Raw genomic sequence first — 26830 nt, 5'->3', positions numbered from 1 at the left:
CACACAAGGGAGGTGAGTGCCAACGACACTGGCCGGCTGAGGGATGGCCCCCAAAAGTCTGAGTCCCCAGAACCTGGGGATATGTTACCCTGCACGGCAGAGGGGACTTCGCCCATGTGATCAAGTTAGGGTCTTGAGATGGGGAGAGAACAGTGGATTATCTGGGTGGGCTGGGTGAAATCACAAGGGTCCTTATGAGAGGAAGGCAGGAGGGTCAGAGTCAGAGGAGATGGGACCAGGCAGGCAGAGGTCAGCATGACAGGGCCACGAGCCACGGGATGTGAGCAGCCTCCAGAGGGTAGAAAAGGCAAGGAACTGATTCTCCCCTAGAGCCTCCTGAAGTAACACAGTCCTGTCGGCACCTTGACATTAGCCCCAGATCAAGAAGAGAATGAAATGGTTTTGGACTTATGACCTCTGGAAGTGTGAGGTGATAAACCTGTGTTATTGTTAAGCCACTAAGTAGGAAACCAGTGAAAGAGCTTGTGATTGGGAGCGGATGCACACGGCCGTGGCAGGGGGGAGGACCTCACTTTCATCAGGGATAACTGAGCCCCGGTCCGGGAGGATCCCACATGCCGCGGAGCGGCTGGGCCCGTGAGCCATGGCCGCTGCGCCTGCGCGTCCGGAGCCTGTGCTCCGCAACGGGAGAGGCCACAACAGTGAGAGGCCCGCGTACCGCAAAAAAAAAAAAGAAAGAAAGAAAGAGCGAGAGTTAGGTCCCTGACAGCTCTGGCTTTGAGTCAGACTGCCTGGGTTAAAATCCTGGCACCACCATCAATTAGTTGTGTGACCGTGAGTCGCTGGACCTCTGTCTGCCTTTGTTCTCTCATCCGTAAAATGGGAACCATGACAGAACTTGCCTCAGAGGCTCGTAAGGAGGTTTGCTGACATAACTCGTACAGAGCGTTTGCACTGCCCCTGGCAGAGTGGAGGCTCTGTAGACGTGGACTCATTGGATAAGCCCTCAGCTCTTCGCAGGCTTTGCTGTGTGTTGGTGCTGCTGCATTTTACTGGCCCATTTAATAAGGTTCTCTTTGTTTGGGGAGCCACAGGAATTATGCATTCCTCACTCATATCCATCTGAAAGAAATACCTGCTCATTCTGTGGGCAGCGACGTTGAGGCCAAATGCACGGTCCTTGGGTTGGGGGCGTCTTTGTTTTGTTTTCATAGGTGGCGCAGAATAGATATACGAGTTTTCTATGGAAGGAACAGGTCGGTTCCTTGCAATGAGATATATTCGTGGTCACCTGTTCAGGTCTCAACTCAGAAGGCCCTTAGATTTTCATTCTTCTACTTCTCCTCATGCTTAGAGTAGGAAGATTTTGGTAAAACATCAGACATCTCAGGGTAAGGGAGACTAAGTGCAGTGGTTGAAGGGGGTTGGGGGAAAGCTCGTAGGGTCATTGCGGCTCTAGAGCTCTGAGAAGGTGGGAAACTTCACAGATCATGACCAGCGATTAGCTCGTGGCGCAGTTATCGCTCAGTGGAAGGCGGGCAGCTCACTCAGATTCTGTCCTGTTTTATTCTCCAACACCCTTGGATAATGATGCCTTTTTGGTAATTTCTAGTAACTGTGTCTCCTTAGATGGAGGCGGGTATGAGCTATCACCCAGCTCATACTAAATTTCCCCCTGTGGGTGGCCTTTGAGTTGGCCAGGGGTACCTTCCAGCCAAGAAGACAGCACAGAGCAGGGCCCCTTTGGGAAATGACAGACCATTGAGCACGTGCTGGGTGCCCAATGGAGAGAGGGCCGGGGGTCGGGGCACCTGGAATTGTCACTGAGGGGAGAGTGTGAAGGGCTTCGGGCACCCAACCTAGGAGTCTGGGCTGCATCCTGAGCCCTTCCTTCCCCAGACTGTGCAGAGGTGTGGTATTATAATAGATGTGGTACATATAGACAATGGAATATTACCCAGCCATCAAAAAGAATGAAATAATGCCATTTGCAGCAACGTGAATGGACCTAGAGATTATCATACTGAGTGAAGTCAGACAGAAACGGACAACTATTGTACGATATCGCTTATATGCAGAATCTGAAAAAAAATGATACAAATGAATTTATTTACAAAACAGAAACAGATTCAGAGAAGGAACTTATGGCTAGCAGCGGGGAAAGGTGGGGGAAGGGATAGTTAGGGAGTTTGGGATTGGCATGTACATACTACTATATTTATTTATTTTTTTATAGATTTATTTATTTTTGGCTGCGTTGGGTCTTCGTTGCTGCTTGCGGGCTTTTCTCTAGTTGCAGCGAGTGGGCTCTACTCTTCATTGTGGTGTGTGGGCTTCTCATTGTGGTGGCTTCTCCTGTTGTGGAGCATGGGCTCTAGGCGCACGGGCTTCAGTAGTTGTGGCACATGGGCTCAGTAGTTGCGGCTTGCGGGCTTTAGAGCGCAGGCTCAGTAGTTGTGGTGCATGGGCTTAGCTGCTCCGCGGCATGTGGGATCTTCCTGGACCAGGGCTCGAACCCGTGTCCCCTGCATTGGCAGGCGGATTCTTAACCACTGCACCACCAGGGAAGCTCACACACTACTATATTTAAAATAGATAACCAACAAGGACCTACTGTATAGCACAGGGAACTCTGCTCAATATTCTGTAACAACCTAAATGGGAAGAGAATTTGAAAGAGAATAGATACATATATATGTATAACTGAATCACTTTTCTGTACACCTGAAACTAACACAACATTGTTAATCAACTATGTTCCAATATAAAAGAAAAGTAAAAAAAGATAGATGTCAAGGGAAAGGGACACGAAGACCTCTGTGGTCCCAGAGTTTTGGAAGTGCTGGGAAAACAAGCAAAACCGTTTCTTTCCACTAGGAATTTTCAGAGCCTGTGAATACGTTTTGAATTTCCCAGAAGTGGATGTCCTAGATAAGTAGAAATGAGACCCGGAACTAAGGCATCGGGGTAAAAAAGAATGGGTGGGTCCAAGAGATCCAGGATGAGGGTTAGAAAACAATTGGTGACCAGTAAGATGGTGAGGGGGGCAGCAAGGAGATGCAGAGAGAATTCCAATGTGACCATAATTTCAAGCTTAGCATTTTAAGCGATAGCTTAGCATTTGGGGCCCTAGAGGAATAGAGGAGATGGAACTGGCTTTATAGGAAGATAATGGGTTTTGAATTTATTATGGACTCGTTTATCTATATTTGTGATACTGGCAGTATAGCTGATGATGCCAAAGTCCACATCTCCAGGCTAGAAAGCTGTGTAGAGCCGGGCACTTGGAGCCATGCGTATCGATGAAGACCTCTAGAGACAGTAGGGTTTCCAAGGATGCAAATCACGTTCACTTACCAAACTCAGTCAGTGGTGCTGTAGTCACAGGTGGAAGGGTGGAGTCACCAGTTAGCTAAGTGCTGACTCATGTTCTGATTAGGACCCTTGCCCTGTTTAAATTGAGGCTGCCTCTCTTCTTGTAGAATCATAGCTTGTGCAATGACCATGAATAAGTACGTGGAAGAAAACGTGTCCCAGAAATCCTACACGACCATCAAGTATTTCATGAAGATGCTGAGCAGCGTCAGCGAGACCCTGATCTTCATCTTCATGGGCGTGTCCACCGTGGGGAGGAACCACGAGTGGAACTGGGCCTTCGTCTGCTTCACCCTGGCCTTCTGCCTGATCTGGAGGGCGCTGGGTAATGAGCACGTGTCCCCTGCGTGAGCGCTGGGGGTCGCGCGTGGAGAGATGGGCCCTTCCTCCTGCCCCTCCCCTTTGTGGCCGCTGCTGCTACTTCTTTTCTTCATCTTGAGCTCTTGTCTTTCTTATCTCCTTCCTCCACCCCCTCGCTCTCCACGGCCTCTCCCTTCTCCTGTTTCTCCTCCTCTCCCCTCATCCTGACATACTCTTTCCTCCCCGGAGTATTTTCATGCGTTTCCTTTAAGTGGAATTAACCTCTCCTGGCGTCTCTGATTCCAAGAGCCCAGTGATGCGAGGCAGGAGGAGGAATGCGGGCAGGATGGTAGGAAAGGGACCTGTTTGGAAATACTTTACCCTGAAACAGAAGCCCAGAAAATGTGCCTTTACGTTCCTGTGTCCTGGCCTCACACAGTCTGTTTCCTTTGGTTTTGTTTTTCTTCTCAGGTGTCTTTGTCCTGACCCAGGCCATTAACTGGTTCCGGACGATTCCTCTGACCTTCAAGGACCAGTTCATCATTGCCTACGGTGGGCTCCGCGGGGCCATCTGTTTCGCACTGGTGTTTCTCCTTCCTGCTGCCGTGTTTCCCCGGAAAAAGCTGTTCATCACGGCGGCAATAGTGGTCATATTCTTCACTGTCTTCATCCTGGTGAGTGGAGTTCGGTCTCCCGGCAAAGTCTCTCGCTTTATCAGGAGGAAACAAGGTCACTCAGGTGACCATCGCGAACTCCTTTTACATGATGCCAAGTTGCCTTGAGGCTTAGGTAGTTAGGACATGAGGGAAAATGGTGTTTTCTCACGTCACTGGGGTGTGCAGGGGCCTGAGGGAGTCCAATTTGGTCACTTGGCTGACACAGAAGAATTGCTATTTAAGGAAACTCAGCTGTGTGAGCTGAGCTCTCTCCTGGAAATTTATGAGCTGCACTTGCTAATCCTCGGCATTTGTCTTCCTCTCTGACCTAGTAAGTGTGCTCATTAAATGCTGGTTGTGCGACGACCTCCCAGCAGCTCTTTGACATGGGTTCACTGCTGAGCTGTGCGTCCCTGGAAACGATGCGAGGGGTGACTGCACATTTAATATGGGGAGGTGGACAGCTGTGGTAGGAGGGCGTGGGTCTGGGTCAAGATCCTGACTTTGCAAGTTCATCAGCTCCTTTAAGTTAATTATCCGGCCCTTAGGAGATTCTGTTCTGCGGACAGTCATCTAGAAATTACGTCTGGGGCTCCTCTGCGAGCCAGACAGTGCTCTCGGTGCTTAGGGTCCAAGAGTGAGCAAAACCCAGAAATCTCCCCGACCCTGCAAAGCTTCCATTCCAGTGAAAGTAAACAGAGTAAGTGAGGGAGTTAGAGTCTGTTAGAGGGTGAGAGACCCGGACAGCAGGAAGCTGTAGGGCTCAGGCCTGGTGAGGGTGAATGGAATGGATTAGTCGTGGAAGGCAATGGTGAAAAACATACTTGAGTAAAGGTTTTCAGGGGGGAAAAGGATTAGCTGAGCTGAAGAACATTCCAGGCAAATGGGACTAAAGACAAAGGTCTGGAGGTGGTGTGCACGTAGCCCACGTGGCCGCTGGAGGGCAGTGTGGTTTAGGAGAGAGGAGGTGAGGGAGAGTCCGGAGTCTTAGGTCATGTGGGGCAGCGGGGGCAGTCAGGCCAGTGTCAGCACGTTGGCTCCTGTCCAGGTGAAACGGAAGCATCCAAGTTTGGGGAAGAAGCGTGACGTGTTTTACTTGGTAAAAGGAGCCCCTGGCCGCTGTGAGAAGAGGCTGTTAAGAGGAAAGGATACAAGGATACGAGTGGGAAAGGCAGTGTGGGACCCAGAGCAGTGATCAGGCAAGATGGTAAGAAGGGGCAGAGGCTGGTGAATGATGGAGGCTGGGGGTGAGCCTGGGACCCCGACTCCAGAGGCAAGCTCAGAACTGCAGGGAGCTCTGCTGACCGCCCCCCCGCCCCGCCGAGAGAGATGACAGTATTACCCGGTTAAGGTTAGGGATAGTTCCAGTTAGAGGAACACATACTAGTTTGGTTCAGACATCCCAGGTTGGTTTGATTTTTCTCAACGCAGGGAGACGGCGCCCCAGGGGTGGAGAGGAGAAGCAGACTCCCTGCTTTCATCTTTTCACCGTGTGTTTGCAGGAACCTTGGAACAAGCGTCCAATTACCTAGTCTCACACGTCTGAGGCAGCGTTGTGAAGGGAATCCATTTTTTTTAACTTTTCATTTTATATTGGAGTAGAGTTGATGAACAATGTTGTGTTAGTTTCGGGTGTGCAGCAAAGTGATTCAGTGCTACACATACAAATATTCTTTATTTTTTTCAACCCAGTTTTTTTAAATTGTGGTAGAATACACATAACATAAAACTTGCCACTGTAACAGTTTTAAAGGGTACAATTCATTGACATTAAATACGTTTACAGTGTTGAGCAACCATCAGGACTATCTAACTCCAGAACTTTTTCATAACCCCAAATGGAAATCCCATACCCGTTAGGCAGGCACTCTCCTCCCTTCCCTTCGCCCAGCCCCTGGCAACCACTAATGTGCTTTTGCTCATTTGCCTGTTTTTCTTCTTCTTTTTTTATTTTTTTGACATTTTAGAAACTTTATTAAGGAAACTTTTCAAACATACATTAAGTGTAAAGAGGTTAGTATAACAAATGCCCCGCGTTAACGACACAAGTTGTTTTTCAAACTCTGCTCAATATTATGTAAAAACCCAACTGGGAAAGAATTCGAAAAAGAAAGTGAATCTATTTTGCCTTGAGCCCTTTAATGTCTCAGGAGCAGCCTGGGGCAGAGTGCTTGAGGGGGACAAGTCAGGCCTGGGAGTCACTCTCCAGCTCTTCCCAAGCTAGCTGTCCTGCCCTAACGCCCCACAGAAAGCCCTGCCCAGCCTGAGTCAATGCTCTGGACTCTTCTCCAGGCTCTCAGAAATCAGGGTGTCACATCTGAGCATCAAATACAAAAAGAGAACCATGGCAGTCTAGAGCACCTAAGAACCAGGTCGTTTGGAGATGAATCTATCGGCCGTTATGTCTACACAAGTATCCATGGTGTAAAACCAGCCCCGTACCCCCAACCCCATGGGTCTCTGCCTCGTCATGTGAGATAAAAAAAGACTGAATAAAAAGATGTAATTCCAGAGAGGACACGCAAAATGCAAGCTCGGGTGGTTTAGTTATTAGATTCGACAGACATAACATTGCACTTCTGCATTCAGAACAAACATCACATAGGAAAAAGAAAAATAGTACAATAAATGTATACTGTTGTTCATTGAACGTATGCGTACAGGTGGTCAATATGAGGTGTCATTTTTACACTCTTCGTATTTTGGCTTTTTGGAATCGTACCTCAGGCATAAGGTCTACGTGACGTTTTGAGTCCCCACATTAAAGGACTACACACCCACTTTGGATGAGCGCTGTGTAGATCAACAGTTAACATTGATTAAGAAAGTTTTTAATGTGACAGATTAACAACAGTAGTGGCAACAAACAAAATAGTTGTGTTGGCTCTGTTTGGTATTGTAAACGTAGCAAGTAAACCCTTCAGTGATGGAGATTTTTGGGGGGTCCATGTTCGGCATCTGCAAGCATGCCCCGTGGACAGTCTTCTGCTCTGATTAGGTTTAAGGATGACCCTGCGACACGCACTGTGACACTCATAGGAAGAGGAATTGTGTGGTCCCACACCTCCTGTTCCCTTCCCTTCGCTGTGCTCTGCCCCATCCCCTCTCTCTGTGCAAAGACTGGAGACTAACGGCTATCACTTGGGTCCTTGACCTGACCCCTTTCCCTCCCATTTCCTATCCCCCCACTGGTCTTTAGGAGACGATGAACACACACGTGCACAAACACACAAATACACACATGCTGCCTTCAGAAAGGTTCTTTTTTCCAGAATACATCCATTATTAGGGGACTCAGGGAAAGGAGCCTGGGAGGAGAGACTTAGTGGGTTCCAAACATAGTAGAAACAACTAATTATCATCCATGCATACAATTTTGCCTTCTGATGAATAGCGATGCATTCTTCTCCAAATGACAACTTTTATGTTGATGGACCTATTATTAAACATTAAAATGCCTTTCCCTCTTATTTTAGTATTTCTTGTAGGAAGTATTTTAATACTTCCATCCTGATACTCTAGAGTTAGCACCATCTTCTAAAGCAGAATTTCCTGTGACACGTGGCTTATTGTTTGATACTAAGATTTATAATAAGAATTTTAACGTTCCTTGAATCACGTTGATAATTAGAGAAAGTAGCCTCTTGATGAAGCCATTAACATCTTCCCGGAGAACAGTCTTGCTTGGAGAATAGTGAATGAGTAAACGATTCTGATTCCTTGGACGTGTACGTTCGTTTTCATATAAATAAGATTGGTAATGATATAGAAAATATAAGCTGTCTCTCTTGTTTTAAAATGATATTCAAGATTGAGGCAGGGTAGAATCCAGCAGTAGAAAGCACAGACATTGGAGTAGGCCGTTCTGGGCTAGTGTTCTGGCCCAGCTCTTCATAGGATCTGTGAGCCTCAGTTTGCTTTGCTCTAAGGTCTGAATCGTGGTACCTCCCTCCCAGGCAGTAGAGAGGAAATATGTATGTAAACACAATACCTGATGCAAGGTTTTAACCTGATGATTTGCTCTGTTTGCATTATAACATGAAGTAAAATGATAATAGGAGAAAGAAAAACTTAATTCCTTTCAATGTATTTCAGAGCCCAATAATTACTAGTCAGTTAGTCCCTATAATTATAGGGCAGATGGTCACAGTTCTGGAAATTCATTGAGTAGTTAAGGAGAAGTCCATCAAGGAGCACGGTTGACTGGAATTCCAAGGGCAGAGTCTCTTTTTGCCTCCATCATTGGATTAGTGTTGTGATCTGCTGTTAAGTCATTGTCCGAAACTGACGAGTCTGCATTTCACCCTACTTGCAAGGTAGCAAGCTCCTCCTTGAATACTTTTATGGTTCTCATCTCATTTACCCCATTCTAAAATAAACACTGTGTGTACAACCAGATTTACGATCTCTGTGGTCAAGTTTGGAATGTGAAAAAGCCTTATATAGGATAGCATAGCCACGACAGTAATATTTTTTAATGAATGAAAACAGTTTCTTCAAGTCTTTCTGGAAATTGCCTGCCTGTTAAATCAACAAAGAAATATAAAGCCGTCCCCCACGCCCTGCCCTCAGCCCCGCTTTGTTTTTTGCAAAATTTAATTGCGAAAAAACAAAAACGAAAGAAAGCATTTTCTTCCAAAAGAACAGACCCAAAGATGCTCCTTCTTCAATCAGGCAGCAGTGCCTTTTACTTTCTCACTTTACTGGGAGCAGAAGGGTGAGGGTGGGCAGAAAGCAGAGATGGCGGAGGGAACAAATAAAGCTTACCTCGCTGTCATTCTTCCCGGGCTGCTGTGTAGCAGTTCCCCTCTGCCAGGCCTGACTCTGGGGTGTTGTGTTTATGGCGCTGAAGCCACATGAATGGGTGAAAATTTAACTTGTGCTTTGCAAATACGTTTTTCATTGGTTTGATGGAAAACTAAGGGGTTTCTTTATTTTTTCACCCACATGGATGGTAACAAGCTGTTTTGCTAAGCCTTGTCAGGCTGCTCCCCAGGTGACCAAAATGAGGAATTCCGCAACGTGGTAAAATAAGGTGCATTTTCAAAGGTATCCCTTTTTTTTTTTTTTTTTTTTTTTTTTAATGTGTCCCCCAACCAGAGACCCAGGCTCTTAGAATATAACATCCAGCTTGGGGAACTTAATATGACATTCGGATGCCACGTCCCCTCCCTCCAAAATAGATGGATTGAGGAAGGAACGAACAAAGAGAGGGAGAGAAAGTAAGGCAGAACCTATCAAATAATTCCATTTGAGCACAGCATGACAACTGCCAATAATTCTAAGAGAGAATGGGGACTATTAAAAAGACACTGTTTAAACAAATACTTCTTTTTGGGGTTTAATTTAATTAATTAATTTTTTATCAGAGTATAGTGGCTTTGCAGTGTTGTGTTAGTTTGTGCTGTACGATGAAGTGAATCAGCTCTGTGTATACATATACCCCTCCCTCTTGGACCTCTCTCCCCCCATCCCACCCATCTAGGTCATCACAGAGCACCCAGCTGAGCTCCCTGTGCTGTACAGCAGGTTCCCACTAGCTAGCTATTGTACACATGGTAGTGTATTTATGTCAAATCTAATCTCCCAATTCATCCCGCCCCTCCTTCCCCCCCCCCCCCGCCCCACCGTGTCTACACGTCCGTTCTCTCTGTCTGTGTCTCTGTTCCTGGCCAGCAAATAGGTTCATCTGTACAAATATGTATTTTTAAATGAGACGTGTCATTGCATCTCATCCACACTTTTATTAATTATAAACTGAATTATGTTGTAGTTTTAGAAACTTGACTTGACCTGGGCGCTGAGCCACACTTGCTTCCTGTAGTAGATCAGTTTTGTTTTATTTATTCTAGGTTATCCGTCTAGTGGAAGAAATCAGCTTAGTGACTGGGGCAGGCCCCGTGTGCAATCTTTACCTTTATGTCCTGTATTTACAAATATAAGGCACTCGCTTATTATTAACTGAATGAATACCTGGTAGAGAAAAGCATGTGAAACAACACTTAGTATCCTCAGAACACATTGTGTCATTTTATAAATAGCACTGACTTTGTTGGGTTTTTTTTTCCTGGAGCTATTATTAACCTAGAGGCTTCATGGAATCTGAAAGTGAAATCACCCATCCCTGTAAACCACATGTTGACACCTATTTTCATTTACATAAGTTAAAAATGACAGAATATGTGTTGATTGGAAAATGGTTATTACCTCCTATGTTATTTCAAAGTGGCAGACTGAACTACAAGTAGAACACAAGGTGCGTCACGCCAAACTTGCTCAAAATCATTCATGTTTTAGAAAGTGAAAGTGAAGCTGAAAAACGCCCAAAGCTGGACTGATGGAACAAAATTAATGACCTCCTTTACAAAATGTGTGTGTGTCACAGTTTACGTTACCAGAAACATTCTTAAAGACTTAAAGACATGCAGAGAGGTGAGCGAGGAACCAGTCGTGTCAGGGAGCATCTCACAACATATCCACCCCTCCCCGAAAATCCAGTAATGCCTCCTGGTCATGAATTCTTCATGCCGAGTGGTGGCAGCCATCGGCCAGCCAGGCAAGAGACTCGGGGATCTTCCTGGACCCCGCATTGGCCTATTTTAGTGCCCGTATCACATAATTTTAAACATAATAGCGATAGTTTGTTTTGGGATCTGTTAGTGCCCCATCATTCTCCTTTCTCTAAATTTTTCTGGTTCCATTTACTCTTCCAGATTAATTTTGAACATTTTCTCAACTTCTAAATATTCACGTTTCTTAAAAATCCTTTGGAATATGTTATCGAAATTGTATTGCACATATATTGAGGTAAAATTACCATCATAATACTGTTAACTAATCCCACCAAGGAACTTTGTGTGGTTTTTCAAACTCAAATCTTTTTAATAACCTTTAATTACATTTTACAGTTCTCTTTGTAAAGGCTTTCTGTGCATTTCATGATAGGATTATATACTGTATTATGTACTTCTGTAGAGAGTATGAAAGTGTGTGTGTGTGTGTGTGTGTGTGTGTGTGTGTATATATATATATATATATATATATATAGTATCCATATAGTATAATATATAATATAGTAGTATAAAGTAGTATTAAGTATATTCTCTCCCGTTCTATCTCTCACTATACATGTGTGTTTCCTTGCTATTTTGTAGGTGTTTATTCTGGTTTTTTTTTAAAATTAGTATATGGGATGGATTTGTGTATGTTCTTTTTATGTTTAGTCACTTTACTAAACTTTCTTGTTACTTTTAAATGAAAAAAGATTGTTGTCGATTTTTTAGGACAAAAACTAGGTCATTCTTGAGCAACAAAACCCTTGTCACTCTATTTTCAGTATCTATGCTTTCCCCTCTGTCTCTTCCTATTTCATTGACCAGGACAAGCATTGTGGAACAGCAGGTCGGGAGTATCCTTGTGTTTTTCCTACTTCTAACGGAAATGCTTTTAATGTTTCATTATTAAGTCAGATGTTCACTAGAGATTTCTGGCAGATATTTTTTATTATATTAAGGATTTTTTTCTCTTCCTGGCTTACTAAATAGCTTATGTTTCTCTCCATTTCCCAAGTGCCCTGTGAACATGCCCAAACCCACACTGGTCCTTTCTCACGGCTGGTCCTATGCTCCTGTTAGGTCTCTGCTAGGTTCTGCTTCCAACAACTTGTAAGACTCTGATCCAGGGTTCCCTTTCTGCAGAGCCTTCCTTGACCCATTCCCTGTGTATCTCTCTCATTCCTCCTGTGCCTACTTTGTAACTGGTTTTGTGCATATCCTTCTCCTCATAAGACTATGAAGTCCTTAAGCTGAGGTCCTTAACTGTCCATCCCTGTGTCCCAAATGCCCGAGCCGCCGACATGTACGCCCTGAACGCTCAATTAAAATTGTTTAATAGATTAGTGAATGAATCATTGAGATGTTTTCTATGAATAATACAAGTAGGTGATTCCTCTGAACTGGATAATACTTTATTATTTTTTAGAATTACTCTCTTTTTCTATTTCTTAGAATTACATACAATTACGTTTTCAATTCCTTGCATTCTGTCCACTGTTTTGCTTCTAGTAGCAGGTTTGGGGACATGGCCCTCTGAAAATATGCCAGCTGTTAGAGAGGAAGAAGAAAAGTAACAAAATGTTACATATGCTGTGTTAAGTCTTGGGGGCAGGGTATCTTTTGTCAGTTATCAAAGTTTAGGAGAATAGAAGTTATTCTTGAATTTGACAAGAAGTTTCCCTTCTCCTCCTTGTTTTTCTGTGCAGGGAATAACTATCCGACCGCTGGTGGAGTTCCTTGATGTTAAGAGGTCCAATAAGAAACAGCAAGCTGTCAGTGAGGAAATCCATTGTCGGGTAGGTGTTAATGTAACCATAGTGTAACAATTTAAATGGTCAAAGGGAAAATTATTGGATTAAGTCAGACTGCTTGACACCATGGTGCTCATTTCCTGAAGAGGTAACTGGCAGAGGGTGAGGGGGGTGGGGTAGGGTAGAGGTTGGATGGAGAAGGGCGTGAATTGGGGGTAGAATGAACACAGCCCCAAGGAGGCTATACTCCTTCAGGAATACAGGAGTATCACTTCCTTCAACCTGAAATGTTTCTACTGGAAAATTATTACCATATTTCATATTTTCCAAAATTATGAACAGGCTGTTTTATTTGTTTTTAACTTTTTATTTTATATTGTAGTATGTGCGATTAACGTTGTGATAGTTTCAGGTACACAGCAAAGCGACTCAGCCATACATATACATGATAAGAAAAATAATCTATGAATTGCCTGAGATTGATATGACAAACATCTCATCAACTTGTTCGAAGATGAATTGTTGTTTTATTGTTTATTCAAATAAACAAAAAGCAAAAACTGTCAGGGTCTTTGACGTTTAAGCTTGATATTAAGAGAAATTTCTATAATTAGACTTTCTATAGATAAAATATTTACAACTATAAGTAGAAATAAGAATTAGAATTTCTGTAAATAGAAATTCCTAATTTTTATGAATAGAAATGGAAATGACTGACTTGAGGTAAAATTAATCAGCCTGCTTTTTCTGTTTTAGTTTTTTGATCACGTGAAGACCGGGATTGAAGATGTTTGTGGACACTGGGGTCACAACTTTTGGAGAGACAAGTAAGAAGGCCTTTTGCCATTATTTTATTACGTGGCTCTGAATCAGTCTGGAAGCAGGACATTTTTTTTTTTGGAACAGGAAAATCAATTCAACAAATATTTATTAAACACTTACTCAGTGCAAGCCATGGTCTGTATATTAAAAAGAAAAATGGTATGGCCTTGAGGTGGTGGAAAAACTATAACATGGTTCAACCAATTTGTAAGTGCCTGGGACAGTACAGGGAGCAAGTGAGGCTCCACAGGAAGTAGGGCATATTGACTTGTGTTATTTTTCAGAGTTTCAAATCTTTCCTGTTGTGCCATAGTATGTCCTTTAAGGTAAAGTTTAGCTGTAATAGAGACCTGGAACAATAGTAGCTTTAACAAGATAGAAGCTTATTTCTCTCTTATGTAAATATCAGGTAGGCAATGTACCTTTTTTTTTTTTTTGCGGTACGCGGGCCTCTCACTGTCGTGGCCTCTCCCGTTGCGGAGCACAGGCTCCGGACGCGCAGGCTCAGCGGCCATGGCTCACGGGCCCAGCCGCTCCGCGGCATACGGGATCTTCCCGGACCGGGGCACGAACCCGCGTCCCCTGCATCGGCAGGCGGACTCTCCACCACTGCGCCACCAGGGAAGCCCAGCAGTGTACCTTTAATAGATGAGCTACACTCCACAGATTACTCAGGGTTCCAGAACCCTTCCATCTAGTTGATTCCACCAAGAACCTCCATTTTCAAGGTTGCCTCTTAAACCAAAATGGCTGCTGCAGCATTAGCCATTGTGTACACTTTCCAGGAATAAAGTCAATGAAGAGACAAAGAATATGTACTAGCTTCCTCCTAACCAAAGTTATCAGAAGAAATTCCACACAATTCTTCCAGTTGAATCGCATGGCCTGGCCTTGTATGACCCGGACTAATTATATGGGCGGCTGAGGAATGCAGTCTGTTTGGTTAAAAACTGGGGGCTCCATTACTATTTGCTCTCCCATATATGTTGAGGGGCTTTGTCAAATGCAGAACTCCAGAGCACCTGAGGAGATACATAGACTTGCCAAAATGACAAATATTTTTAAAGCTGCACTTCTCTGGAAGATTATGTACAGTTACATAGATGTGTTTCTCTCTCTCTCTCTATTTACATATGTGTATATATGTATGATAATTAAGATTCAGTGCCTCTCTTCAAGGATCTCATAGTTGAAATACAAGAGGTAGACAGGCTAGGCAGAATTAGGTGCACACTTTAATATATTCTGAAATACAGACTTATGGGATCAAGAAGTAAGGATGGATTCAGACAGCAGGGTTAGGGCCAGTGGGATGCCGGAGGAGCCAGCTCGCATGGGCTGGTGGGAGCTGACTGTATGTATCTCCTCCCTGATCTAAGTTCAGTGCCATCTGCATTGGTGGCTTGAATCAGCCATGGTGAGAGTGTGCCAGGTGACTGACAAATGCTACAGATCAGGGCCTCTTTTTTTTTCTCAGAAAGTAATTTGTTAACATTCACCGGCACATCACTGGCTGGGAAAGCCTTCTGAAGGCGTGCATTTCAGCTGGTCCCTGAAGAGAGATGGACAGGCTCCAAAGGGTACTTGGTGGTCCTTATCACCCTCTTGTTTTTTCTTTTCTAACTTGCTAACAGATCTTCCCCACTGCTGAAGTTGACCAACCTACCAATTCATGTAATTGAACATAAGTGCATTTTTGAGGGCTTACTGTTTGCTCACATGTTCTGACATGATACTGGAGCACATGAAAAGTGCAAGCCATAGACTTGAGCCTTTAAAATTTTGCAATATAATAAAGGCAACAAAACAGTCACACAGGAAACAGGTGTGTGTGTGTGTGTGTGTGTGTGTGTGTGTGTGTGAGACATTGGTAAGTAATGAGTTGCAGAGACTATAAGGGAAGGCACAACCTTTGCAAGCCTGACCACATTGTTTACTAATGTAGAGAGGCCCCTTGGATCTAGCCTGACTTCATAACTGAAGGAAAAATATTTTGTATGTATGGACAGAGTACCCAGTTAGCCAGATGGGGGCACATGGTAATAAAATAAAGCAAACTGAATTCTCCATTGTAAAAGTATGAAACAAAAGGCCGTTTATCTTGGGCAGTATTCACTTTCTGGGAGGCAGGAGGTAGAGCAGAGAACCCTAGCTCTCTGCCTCATAACTTTCAATGTTACCCTGTTTTACGTCCCTGGGACCTTCCTTGTCTCCGCCAAGCCTGTGATACAGGCTTTTCTGCCTCTTGTTCTCCGTTGTTTTCACAGACAAGCGTTTATCCATCTTCCGTCTCCCTTTCAACCCAACTGCTTTTCTTTCTCTCGCATCCTGTCAGTCCTTTCCTGAAGTGGTAAGTGAGCATGGTAACCCAGAACAGTTTGTTCTTTTCCTGAGGGAAGATTGGACTAAGGATTTATCCCACTCCTTCTACCTCTACAGGGGGAAACCGAGACGTGGTGTAAGAATCAGGTCCCCAGGCCCTGGGGCAGTGGTAGGTGATGGAAGAGGTGAATGCTGTGATCGTGTGGTTTGGTCTGGGACTCAGGTGAAGGACTGAATGTCAGAGAAAGTCCGGCTCCATCCTGTGTTCCCGGCAGAGACACTTTATATGTAAGTCTGTTCCAGGCAGACACCTACAGGCACCGGGCTAATTGGACTATGAATACTGGGTTGGCCAAAAAGTTTGTGTTTTTCCATATGGAAATACCCGAACGAACCTTTTGGCCAACCCAATACTAAATGTCTGAAAGGTAATATTGTTACATGCCTAACATTTTTCTCTGCAGTGTATGTACTTTATTCAATAATTTTATAGACCCTTCCATATTTCCATGCATGAAGTTTTCGAGGTAAATTTCAAATAATTTCCTGGATTGTCAATCACACTGTATGTGGCAAGTAGAGAAGAGAAGTTACTATGGAGGGATTTGGTGCTGGTACAGGCCATTTTTAAAATCAGTTCTCCGATCTCATTTCTGGTCTGTACGTAACTGTTGATGTTACTAAAAATGGCATAAAAAACAAGTGATTGGTTTAGGTGTGTTGGGTATCTTTCCCTTTCCTCTGAAATCCTTTTATTTTGGATTTTTTTAAAAAAATAAATTCATTTTATTTATTTATTTGGCTGCATTGGGTCCTGGTTTCTGTGCAAGGGCTTTCTCTGATTGCGGCAAGCAGGGGCCACTCTTCATCACGGTGCGCAGGCCTCTCACTGTCGCGGCCTCTCCTGTTGTGGAGCACAGGCTCCAGATGCGCAGGCTCAGTAGTTGTGGCTCATGGGCCCAGTTGCTCCGCGGCATGTGGGATCTTCCCAGACCAGGGCTCGAACCCGTGTCCCCTGCATTGGCAGGCGGACTCTCAACCACTGCTCCATCAGGGAAGCCCTATTGTGGATTTTTAATGGTCCTGCCAGAGAATTCTTGAGTCATTTGATCCTTTGAGAATGAAATGAAAGGGTCATGCAGTAGGGAAGTTTCTCACATTTGGCAAAAGTTGTCTAATGATAATGAAATAAGTCACCTATGTGTAGCTTGGCACACATGAAAGGTATGGAAATGAAGCAAAGAAAGAAAGTGTACTGGGCTTCCCTGGTGGCACACTGGTTAAGAATCTGCCTGCCAAGGCAGGGGACATGGATTCAAGCCCTGGTCCGGGAAGATCCCACATGCCGCGGAGCAACTAAGCCCATGCGCCACAACTACCGAGCCCGTGCTCTAGAGCCCGCGAGCCACAACTACTGAAGCCTGTGCGCCTAGAGCCCAGACTCCGCAACAAGAGAAGCCACCACAATGAGAAGCCTGCGCACCACAGTGAAGAGTAGACCCCGCTTGCCGCAACTAGAGAAAAGCCCGTGCACAGCAACAAAGACCCAAGGCAGCCAAGAATAAATAAATTAAATAAATAAATTTTTTAAAAAAGTGCACAATTCCTACACTACATAGATCAGATGTCATTGTCTTTAATGTTTATTCGTCCTTTTGTGGATCTCTAGTGAAAAGCTAAAACAATAATACTAATGATAATAATAATAATAAAAGTTTAAAAAGATGTTGTGTTGTTGCCAGGTGTCCTGGTTCAATGAGCTTCACATGAAATTCAAAATAAACGTAGAAAAAAGTAGACCCAGTGTTTCGTGCAGTGGCCAGTCAGTAGCAAAGCCCTTTCAGGACGAATCTGTAATTATTCTTAGCCCTCCGGTATTTGGAACAAAGGGCTAGCACCAAGGATGTGGGTTAACATTGCTTCCTTTCATAGCACAGGTGTGCCTGTAAACCTCTTTGGGCTTATGGGGATCACTCTGATACATTAATTTTTTTCTCAGCAAATACTTAACTGCATGCTGATTCACTTGAATATTGGCATAACAGTTATGTAACAAACCAACCCAATACTCAGCTGCTCAAAGGAACAGTCACTTGTTATTTAAGTACTTGAGTCAGGAGGCTGAGAGTCAGTTGATCTGGGCTGGGCTTGGCTGATCTGGCCTGGTCTTGCTCCTGCTTCAGAGGGTTAGCCAGTCATCAGCTGATCCCGGCTGGCCTTTTCTGGTGTAGGTGGGGTGACTTAACTCTGCTTCATGCGACATCCACCTTTGTCCTGCGGCTAAGGAGTCACTCTACGTACACATCCTTCTCATGGCGATGTGGCAGCACAAGAAGTGAGCGTCGATGAACAAGCCCATTAATAGCCTCTGGTCTCATCATCGTGTCTGCTAATAGCCCATTGACCAAAGCAGGTGACATTATTCAGCTCAGTGGCAGGAAGCTGGACAGAGCAGGGCACCTCGGCCACGGTGGAAGGACATTGCCAAGTAACTTGATATGTTACAGGGTGTGGATCCAGGGAGGAATTGGGACCAGATGATCCAGTCTGCCTACGTGCTTACGGTGCACCTGGCACTGTTCTAGGCACTGGTGAGACAGGAAAACAAACAAACAAAACAAAAAACTGCCCATATGGATCACTCTAGTGCTAGGAGACAGAAAATAAAATAAATGAGTACATTATATAGCCTGTTAGAAAGTGATGAGTGCTATGGAGAAAAATATGTCTGGGAAGTAGAATAGGGAGTTCTGGGAATGCAATTCTAATGGGATGGATAGGAAAGGCTCTTTTGAGAAAACGACTTTCAAGGAAAGACTTAAAGAAGGTCTGTGAACGAGCCCTGCAAGTGTGCGGGGAAGAGTGTTCTTAGTAGAAGGAATAGTAAGTATAGGGGCCTGGAGGCGGTAGCAGAGCTGGCACATTTCCAGGACAGGAACGACCTCAGAGAGGCTGGACCTGAGTTAGAGCAGCACAGCGCTGAGAGGGGCAGGTCCAAATGGTGCAGGGCCTCCAGGTCATTGTACTTTTACTCAAGTCAGGAGTTGCGTGGTTTGACTTACCAGGATCACTCTGGCTTGTGTCGAGAATAGACCATAGGAACACAGTGGTGGAAGCACGGAGACCAACTGGGTCCCTGTTGCAGGAACGCATTGAGAGATGATAATGCTGGGACCAGGGTGATGGCAGGAGAAATGGTGAGAAGTGGTTCGATTGTTGTGTGTATTTTAATGGTGGAACCAACAGAAATTGTTGATAGAATGGATGTGGGGTATTACTTTGCTAGAGCTGCTTATGACAAAGTACCACACGGTGGTGGTTTAAGTAGAAATTTATTTTCTCATAGTTCTGTGGGCTAGACGTCCAAGAGCAAAGTGTCAGTAGATTTGGTTCCTTCTAAGGCTGTGAGGGAAGGCTCTGCTCCAGGTCTCCTTCCTTGACTTGTAGTGTCTTTCTTTTTACTGCTTCTTCACATGGTCTTACCCCTGTACATGTCTGTGTTCGAATTTCCTCTTATAATACAGACACCAGTCACATTAGATTTGGGCCCACTAATGGCCTCATTTTAACTTAATCGAAATACAGTCACATTCTGAGGTCCTGGGAACTAGGACTGTAACATATGAATTTTTAAGGGGACACAGTTCAGGCCATAACATGGAATAGGGGAGAAGCAGGAGAATCAAAGGTGACATCAGGGTTTTTTACCTGGTGGAGTCGTCACTAGCTGAGATGGGGAGGACTTGGGAGAAGATCCTTCTGAGCACGCCAGGTTTGAGACGCCTATGAGATGTCCAAGTGGAGATGCTGAGCAGGGAGCTGGACACTCATTTCTGGGGTTTGGGAGAGGGGCTGGAGTTGCAGACACAAATTTGGGAATTTTGGGTATAGAGATGCTATTAAAATCCACGAGGGGGCTTCCCTGATGGCGCAGTGGTTGACAGTCCGCCTGCCGATGCAGGGGATGCGGGTTCGTGCCCCAGTCCGGGAAGATCCCACATGCCGCGGAGCGGCTGGGCCCGTGAGCCATGGCCGCTGAGCCTGTGCGTCCGGAGCCTGTGCTCCACAATGGGAGAGGCCATGACAGTGAGAGGCCCACGTACCACAAAAAAAAAAAAAAAAAATCTACGAAGCTGGACAAGACAGGAGAGTGAGTGGAGGTGGAGAAGCAGACCAGGACTGCACCCACTCTGACATAAGAGGAGAGAAAGAAGGAACAGAACCAACGCAAGAGGCTGAGAAAGCAGTAGGAGGGAACCCAGGGGAGTGTGGTGTCCTGGAAGATACTGTTTTAAGCAGGACAGGTCAGGAAGGACTAGCAGTTGACCACTGGGTTTATTTCGTGGGGGTCACTGATGACCTCAGTATGAGTAGCTTCAATGGACAGTTAGAGGCAAAAGCCTGATCTGTGAATGTTCAAGAGAGAATCAGAGGAGAGCAATTGGAGAAAGGAAGTATTAACAACATTTTTGAATAATTTTGCTGAAGGGGGAAGCAGAGACATAGGAAATGTAGAAATATCTGCATTTTAATCTATAATTAGTGAATATTAGATACATGTATGTTGTGGCTATATACAGAAATATACTAATATGTGCTCTACATATCCATATATATTCAGGTATGCACATATAATGATCAGACTAACTAAACACTGCTATTAAATTTCTTCCCTGGGAGTAGTGGAAATGATTTTATTGGTAAAACCAGGTTTTTCTTCTTAATCCGTGGCATGTTAATTAATCAAAGCTTTGCTTTTGTTTATTTCTAGGTTTAAGAAGTTTGATGACAAGTACCTGCGAAGGCTTTTGATTCGGGAGAACCAACCCAAGTCAAGCATTGTGTCTTTATATAAAAAGCTTGAAATAAAACATGCCATTGAGATGGCAGAGACGGGAATGATAAGTACTGTCCCTTCTTTTGCATCTCTGAAGTAAGTCCTGTTTTGCAAATGAAAGTTAGTATTACTAAGTATGTCTTTATAGTTTTGTGAAACCAGTAATAACAGCAAATTTGACTTATCTCCTAACATGATTCCTTAAGACCTCACAGCAGCACAAGATCCTGGTTAAAACGTGAAAGCCTGGAAGTGTGTCCATTATGTTATGTTCTGTCATGTCACATCACACCATGTTGTGTTATTGCAGAGTGGACCAGTCAGAAAGTACTTTGTCATGTTTAGGATGATTATGCCTTTATGATATTTGCTTTGGGCAATTCAGTGTGTTCTGAAAGTAAAGCCTCTTTAGCAAGCATTTTGAAATGGAATATTTTAAGGTGTGTTATAATTTGCAATTATAAATATGCATGTAATTACAAAGCTATTTCCTCATGGATTATTTGCAGAGTCATAGTTTAAGTCTTGGAAAGATCATCAGTGATCATCTTGTGCAGTGGTTCTCAACCCAGGCTGTACATTAGAAAAACTGTAGGAGCATTTCAACAATACGTATGCCTGCCCCCACCCCCGCCCAGACCAATAAAATCAGGATCTCTGGGGTTGAGGCCCAGGTATAGGTTTATTTATAAGTATATAATACGTGTATGGAAGTTTCTAATATGCATCCAGGATTGAGATGCATTGACCTAGTCTGTCTCCCTAATTTTAAAGATGAGGAAATGAAGACCCAGAATGTAGAGACTTAAACGTCTTACAGCAGACTCTTACAGCAAATCCATAGCAGGACAGTAAATACTGTTAGCAGATTAGCAAACGAGTTTATCATGTAAGCATCATTCCTCCTCTACACAAAAATGACAGATTACGGGTTCCACTGATTTCTTCTTTCACCGATGAGCCTGAATGAAGCTCCTTTAAGCTAAATGTCACCTAAATCAAAATGCTATCTATGGGACGGTTGAAATGAGAGAGGAAGCTCCAAATCACACCCGACCTTATAAACTGTGATTTTTACTAGGACTATAGTCCCCTGTAAAAACTGTGGTAGTTCACACAACCCAGAATAAAAAGAAGGTAGTGGTCAGGATGGCTCAGACATAAAGGCATTATACTGAATTGGAAATGGTGGTGCTTGAGCAGAATGACTGCTTTATAGTCCCAGCTCCGCAAGTTACTCACTGTGTGACCTTAAGCTGGTCCATCTGTTTCCCTGATGCTGAGTTTCTTCAAGTAGAAAATGGGGCTAGACTTGATCCTACAGTTTACTCTAGCTTTACAATTTACGATCTTTCTTATGCACTGTTCCTTTTGTGCTTGCAGCAAGCAATAATTCAACTATCCAGCTTCTCAAAAGGGAGCCATTGCCTTTGTGGTCATAGAAGAAGGAAATCTCACTTTTACCTCTGTTCACAGTTCATTTTGAAGCCAGTGGTAGAAGCCAGTAAAGGCAAACGTTTAGGGTTAGGGAAAGTAGGTAACAAAATTAATGGATAGCTACATAGCTGGGTAAATGATTGCCATATTGACCATTCCACCTCTCCTGAAATGTTTTCTTTAGAGGAAGATAGAAGCAAAAAAGGAAGGCAATAGGGAGTCATATTTCTGGCAATAATGAACCGAGGGCCAGACCAACTACCTTCTGAGAAAACTAGAGGTAAAAGGACAAAGTATGTTTCGTCCAAAGTATATTTTAAATATCTGCTTGAAAGCTGGAGAGTACCCTTACAGTGAGGAATTTCTTGGCCAAGAGTCAAAAAAGCGGGAAGTTCAAGAGGATAGAACTGGTATTTGTTGCCATTTTCTCTCTGGAATACAGAGAATGTATCTGAGACTCTAAAAAGCTAAAACAGAGGTTTTGACAGACTAATTGGTCTTAGAGAATAAAATGGGAATTCAGAACCTACGAAGAAGGAGGAGAATTTGTATGTCCTCAGCTCTAGGTTTTCCTTCAAAATCCTACACCTTAACCCTCAAAGGAAAGAAGTCCAGCCTAGAATTATCTCAATTCATGATTGTTTAAATCATCAGAGACTGAGATTGCCTCTATCTCAGCTGCTCAAGGGAAGTACATTTAAATCTTCTCTGGAGGAAATAATATTGTAAAGAGCGTTAAACTATCTTCATGATTTTTTTTATATATAATGTCTAGCACTCAATCCAAAATAACCACGCATATGAGTAGACAAGGAAATGTGACTGAAAATATTGAGGAAAAGATCAACAAAACATAGAGTAATAATAGGCACAAAGGGGATTCAGATAATTGATTTATCAGACAGTGACTTTAAAATAGAAACAATAACATGTTTAAGGAAAGAAAATGGCATTGACACTTTTGGCATCCTCATGGAGACTATATAAACAAAAAATATCTAAGTGGAATATTTGAGCTAAAAATAAAGTAACTAAATTTAGGATCTCATTTGGTAGGTAGAAAAACAGATTAGACACAGCTGAAGAGAGAAGTGATTAAATGGAAGATAGGACAGAAGGAAATAACCAGCATGAAGAAAAGATGAAAAAGAAATATATGGGATAATTTCATATATATATAGTGAAAAGTTCCAGAAGGAGATGAGAGAGAAATTGGTAGAAGCAATATTTTAAGAGATAATGACTGAGAACTTCCCCAAATAGATAAAGGATATGAACTGTGACAACCCCAAGCAGATTAGATAGGGAGAGAACCAAATGAGATACCTGCTAGTAAAACCACTAAAAGTAAAAAAATACAAAGAGAACCTCTTAAACATACTCAGAGGGAAAAAGAGACTTATTTTCTTCAAAAGAGAAAAAAAACCTGGCAACCGATTTTTCAGCAAAACCAGTGGACACCATTGGTAGCTTCAAAAATTCTGAAAAAGTGTAACTGAACTTAGAGCTCCATATCCTGCTAAAATATCCTTCAGAAAAAGTAGAGTTAAAACTTGGGAACTTCCTGCGCTTAGGAACACTAGACAGCACTTCAGAGCTATGCTTGGGGACCATTTAGAACAGCAAGATCACCCATAAAAAGCACAAAAATGTGAAAAACATGGCACTAAATAGGCTGTGAAAAGGACATTTTTTTTACAGCATGAGAGCTGAGACAAGGGGGCAGATGAGTTTGACCTCATTTGGGAATGTGCATGCCCAGCGACTCAAGTTTTTCTCCACTTTGCACATGTCTGTGAATGACTAGGACAGTGCGATGAGTACTGATAATGTGTTTATAAATTTTAGCAAGTAGTTGAGCTTGCAGATACGGAATCCCTGAATAATGAGGATCAATTGTATGTACATACATATTATAAATGGTGTCTTTGTAAATGTTTCTAAGGAGGTATTTAAAAGAATAGACCATAATAGCAAAATGCAGCTAAAGTTTTTGTTGGGGAAAAAAATCCTATATTAATTTATGGAGTATTAGAAATAATAAAGTGATAGTATTGCAAGTTACTCTGGTCTTTCCTCCTTAAATAATTGCATGAATAGACCCTGAAAAAACTTGTGCATGATTAAACTTGTATGAATGATTTTGACACTGAAATCAATATTTTAGATTTTTGAATTACTTAAAAATATTGAATAATTCCTAAGTGTTATTCTTTAAGATCCTTCTTCTTTTTTAAAAAAATTAATTAATTAATATTTTATTTTTGGCTGCGTTGGGTCTTCGTTGCTGCGCGTGGGCTTTCTCTAGTTGCAGCGAGCAGGGGCTACTCTTCGTTGTGGTGTACGGGCTTCTCATTGCGGTGGCTTCTCTTGTTGCACAGCACGGGCTCTAGGCACATGGGCTCAGTAGTTATGGCTTGTGAGCTCTAGAACTCAGGCTCAGTAGTTGTGGCCAATGGGCTTAGTTTCTCTGCGGCACATGGGATCTTCCTGGACCAGGGCTCGAACCTGTGTCCCCTGCATTGGCAGGCAGATTCTGAACCACTGTGCCACCAGGGAAGTCCCAAGATTCTTCTTCTTAAATGATGATATTATATCTCTAAGAAAGAAAATTGATGAATTTGATACATGTTGCATAGTAAAATATTTTTTTCTAAACTTTCACAGTGACTGTCGTGAAGAAAAAATAAGGAAGCTCACACCTGGTGAAATGGATGAAATTCGAGAAATATTATCAAGAAATCTCTATCAGATCCGTCAGCGAGTAAGAATAATTTACTTAGCAAAATATGTATTTGCCTTTGGCTAAAAATATGCCTTCAGATTAGATGCTGTCCAGTTACAGTGGCTGTTGTCCCACCGTCATGCACCCTCAGCAGGTCCCACACCAGACACTTCCTTCCCTCAGACCCACCCCAGGGTCTGTCCTTTTAGGGTACTGCCCTCCTCCCAGACATCTTGGTCAAGGCTCTAGGCTGGAGACCCAGGGAGCTGGGAGTTCTGCTACCAAAGGATTGGAGATTAAAAAAAAAAAAAAAAAAAAAAAAAAAAAAAAGTGTGTTATCTAATGGTGAGGAAAGCAATTGATTGCTCTTTAAAATTTTTTTTAATGAAATAGCTTTATTGCTTAGAAGAAGCCTTTTAAAAATGTATTTAACCTTCTTTGTTGTTCATAAAGTGCGATCGTTTCTTCCTTTCCTGTATCTTCTGAGTCACTTCCTTCAAACCATTTCCATTTTTAACACCTCGTTCTCATAGTTTGCTAATAATACAGTTAACAGTGCATACAGTTTGCCGAGCCCCATTTCTCTGCATCGCGTGTATTACCTCTTTTAATCCTCTAACAAGTGGTGTTATTATTGTCTCCATTTTACAGATAAAGAAACTGAGGCACAGTGAGGTGAAGTGGCACAGGGACACAGCAGTTGTCAGGGGTCCCAGTCACTCACATCAGGGTCATTTCCGTGGCTTCTTAGCTGGCCTCCCCACAGACCAGCCCGTTCCATCCGACATTACGGCTGCTCCATTCTTTTCCTCAAGCCCCTCTGAACGCGGCATCCTCCTATTTAAAATGAGACAAAGCAGTCGTGGCTTTCAGGCTAAACTAACTATTCTTTCAGCCTTTGGGATCTATTTTTAAGTTCCCCTTTCTACCTCTCCCTCAGCCACCCAGACACCCACGGAGGACAGGTCTGAATTCATTCCTTGGACTGTGTTGCTCTCCCCTGTGTCTCCACTTGGAATGTCCCACTTCTTCCTGTCAGTCCATCCATATTCTCCAATTTTTAAGGTTTCCCCAACGCCCTCTATGTTGTTCCCAGACCTGTCTTTGAATGGGATAATAGCACTTAGAGCTCCTACGTGCCACACAGTTCTAGTACCTCCTTTCGTGATTTAGTTATTATTTTCTTAGCTTTCAATGCCCAACTAAGATAGCCAGTTCCTCAAGGCAGGAACTGAGTGCTGTTCTGCATTACTTCTGTTTATCTCTGCTAGGTCTGATATAGTTCTGGGGATAAGGGTATTCCCAAGAAGTACACATTATTTCTATCAGAAAATGAATTTAATTACTAAATACAACTTATTTTAGGAAGTGGATTTCTCTAGAGCTTGTAAAACTAAAAATATTATGCCCTGGACAGCCCTCGTTTATAAATTGTATGGCTTCAAATACCAGGACATGATGATTACTGAGGGAGCCAGCAGCTTTTCTCAACTTGAAAAGAAGAAATGTTCTTGACTTAATAGAGGGTCATGGCGCCACCAAGTGGCCCAAAGTGGTTGGTTTCTGTACTAGCAATTACTATTCAATAGGGAAGGTATGAGTTGACTTGTGTTTTTCCCCAGCCACTACTGATGGGTAAATATAGACAGGGTACTTCAAGGTAGTCGAAGGTGCTTGATGAATGCGATCATTTTCTCATTTATAAAGATCACACTTTTCAATGAAAAAAAAGTATTCACCGACTCTTATTAGAACATGAATTCTTTTTTCTTAAGTAGAGGATTTTATTTGGTTGAATCAAATACATAGTTATTGAATACATGTGTGGGTGTATGTATTGACTATATCTATGAGTAGAACAAAGCACTGTATTCCCTGCAGAAGATACAAACGAATAAAGTACAGCTCCTGCTCTGACACATTTAGACAAGACCACCACCATCACCATCTTCATCATAGCTAATAACAGTAGGTAATATCAATTGAGCACTTCTCTAAGTTCTAAGGGTTTCTGTGACACCGATATATCATATATCTCTACAAATAACTTGAAATTACTACCACTGTTACCCTTAAATTGAGATTTGGTA

General features: G+C 43.1%; 1 protein-coding gene across 2 annotated transcripts in view; it reads left to right on the top strand.

Moving 5' to 3' along the window:
* The window catches only part of SLC9A2 (solute carrier family 9 member A2), a 96915-nt gene that overhangs the window by 55279 nt on the left and 14806 nt on the right, over nt 1-26830 (top strand). For both annotated transcript variants that reach the window (XM_019931259.3, XM_073790961.1), the window contains exons 4-9: nt 3444-3661; nt 4108-4310; nt 12553-12642; nt 13354-13424; nt 20513-20674; nt 24683-24779. In XM_019931259.3, the coding sequence (XP_019786818.1) occupies nt 3444-3661; nt 4108-4310; nt 12553-12642; nt 13354-13424; nt 20513-20674; nt 24683-24779 (841 nt within the window). The remainder of the gene's footprint in view (nt 1-3443; nt 3662-4107; nt 4311-12552; nt 12643-13353; nt 13425-20512; nt 20675-24682; nt 24780-26830) is intronic.

This window comes from Tursiops truncatus, chromosome 14 (genome assembly GCF_011762595.2).
Source record: "Tursiops truncatus isolate mTurTru1 chromosome 14, mTurTru1.mat.Y, whole genome shotgun sequence".
Lineage (NCBI taxonomy): Eukaryota > Metazoa > Chordata > Mammalia > Artiodactyla > Delphinidae > Tursiops > Tursiops truncatus.
This window is presented reverse-complemented; position numbering and strand designations above follow the sequence as displayed.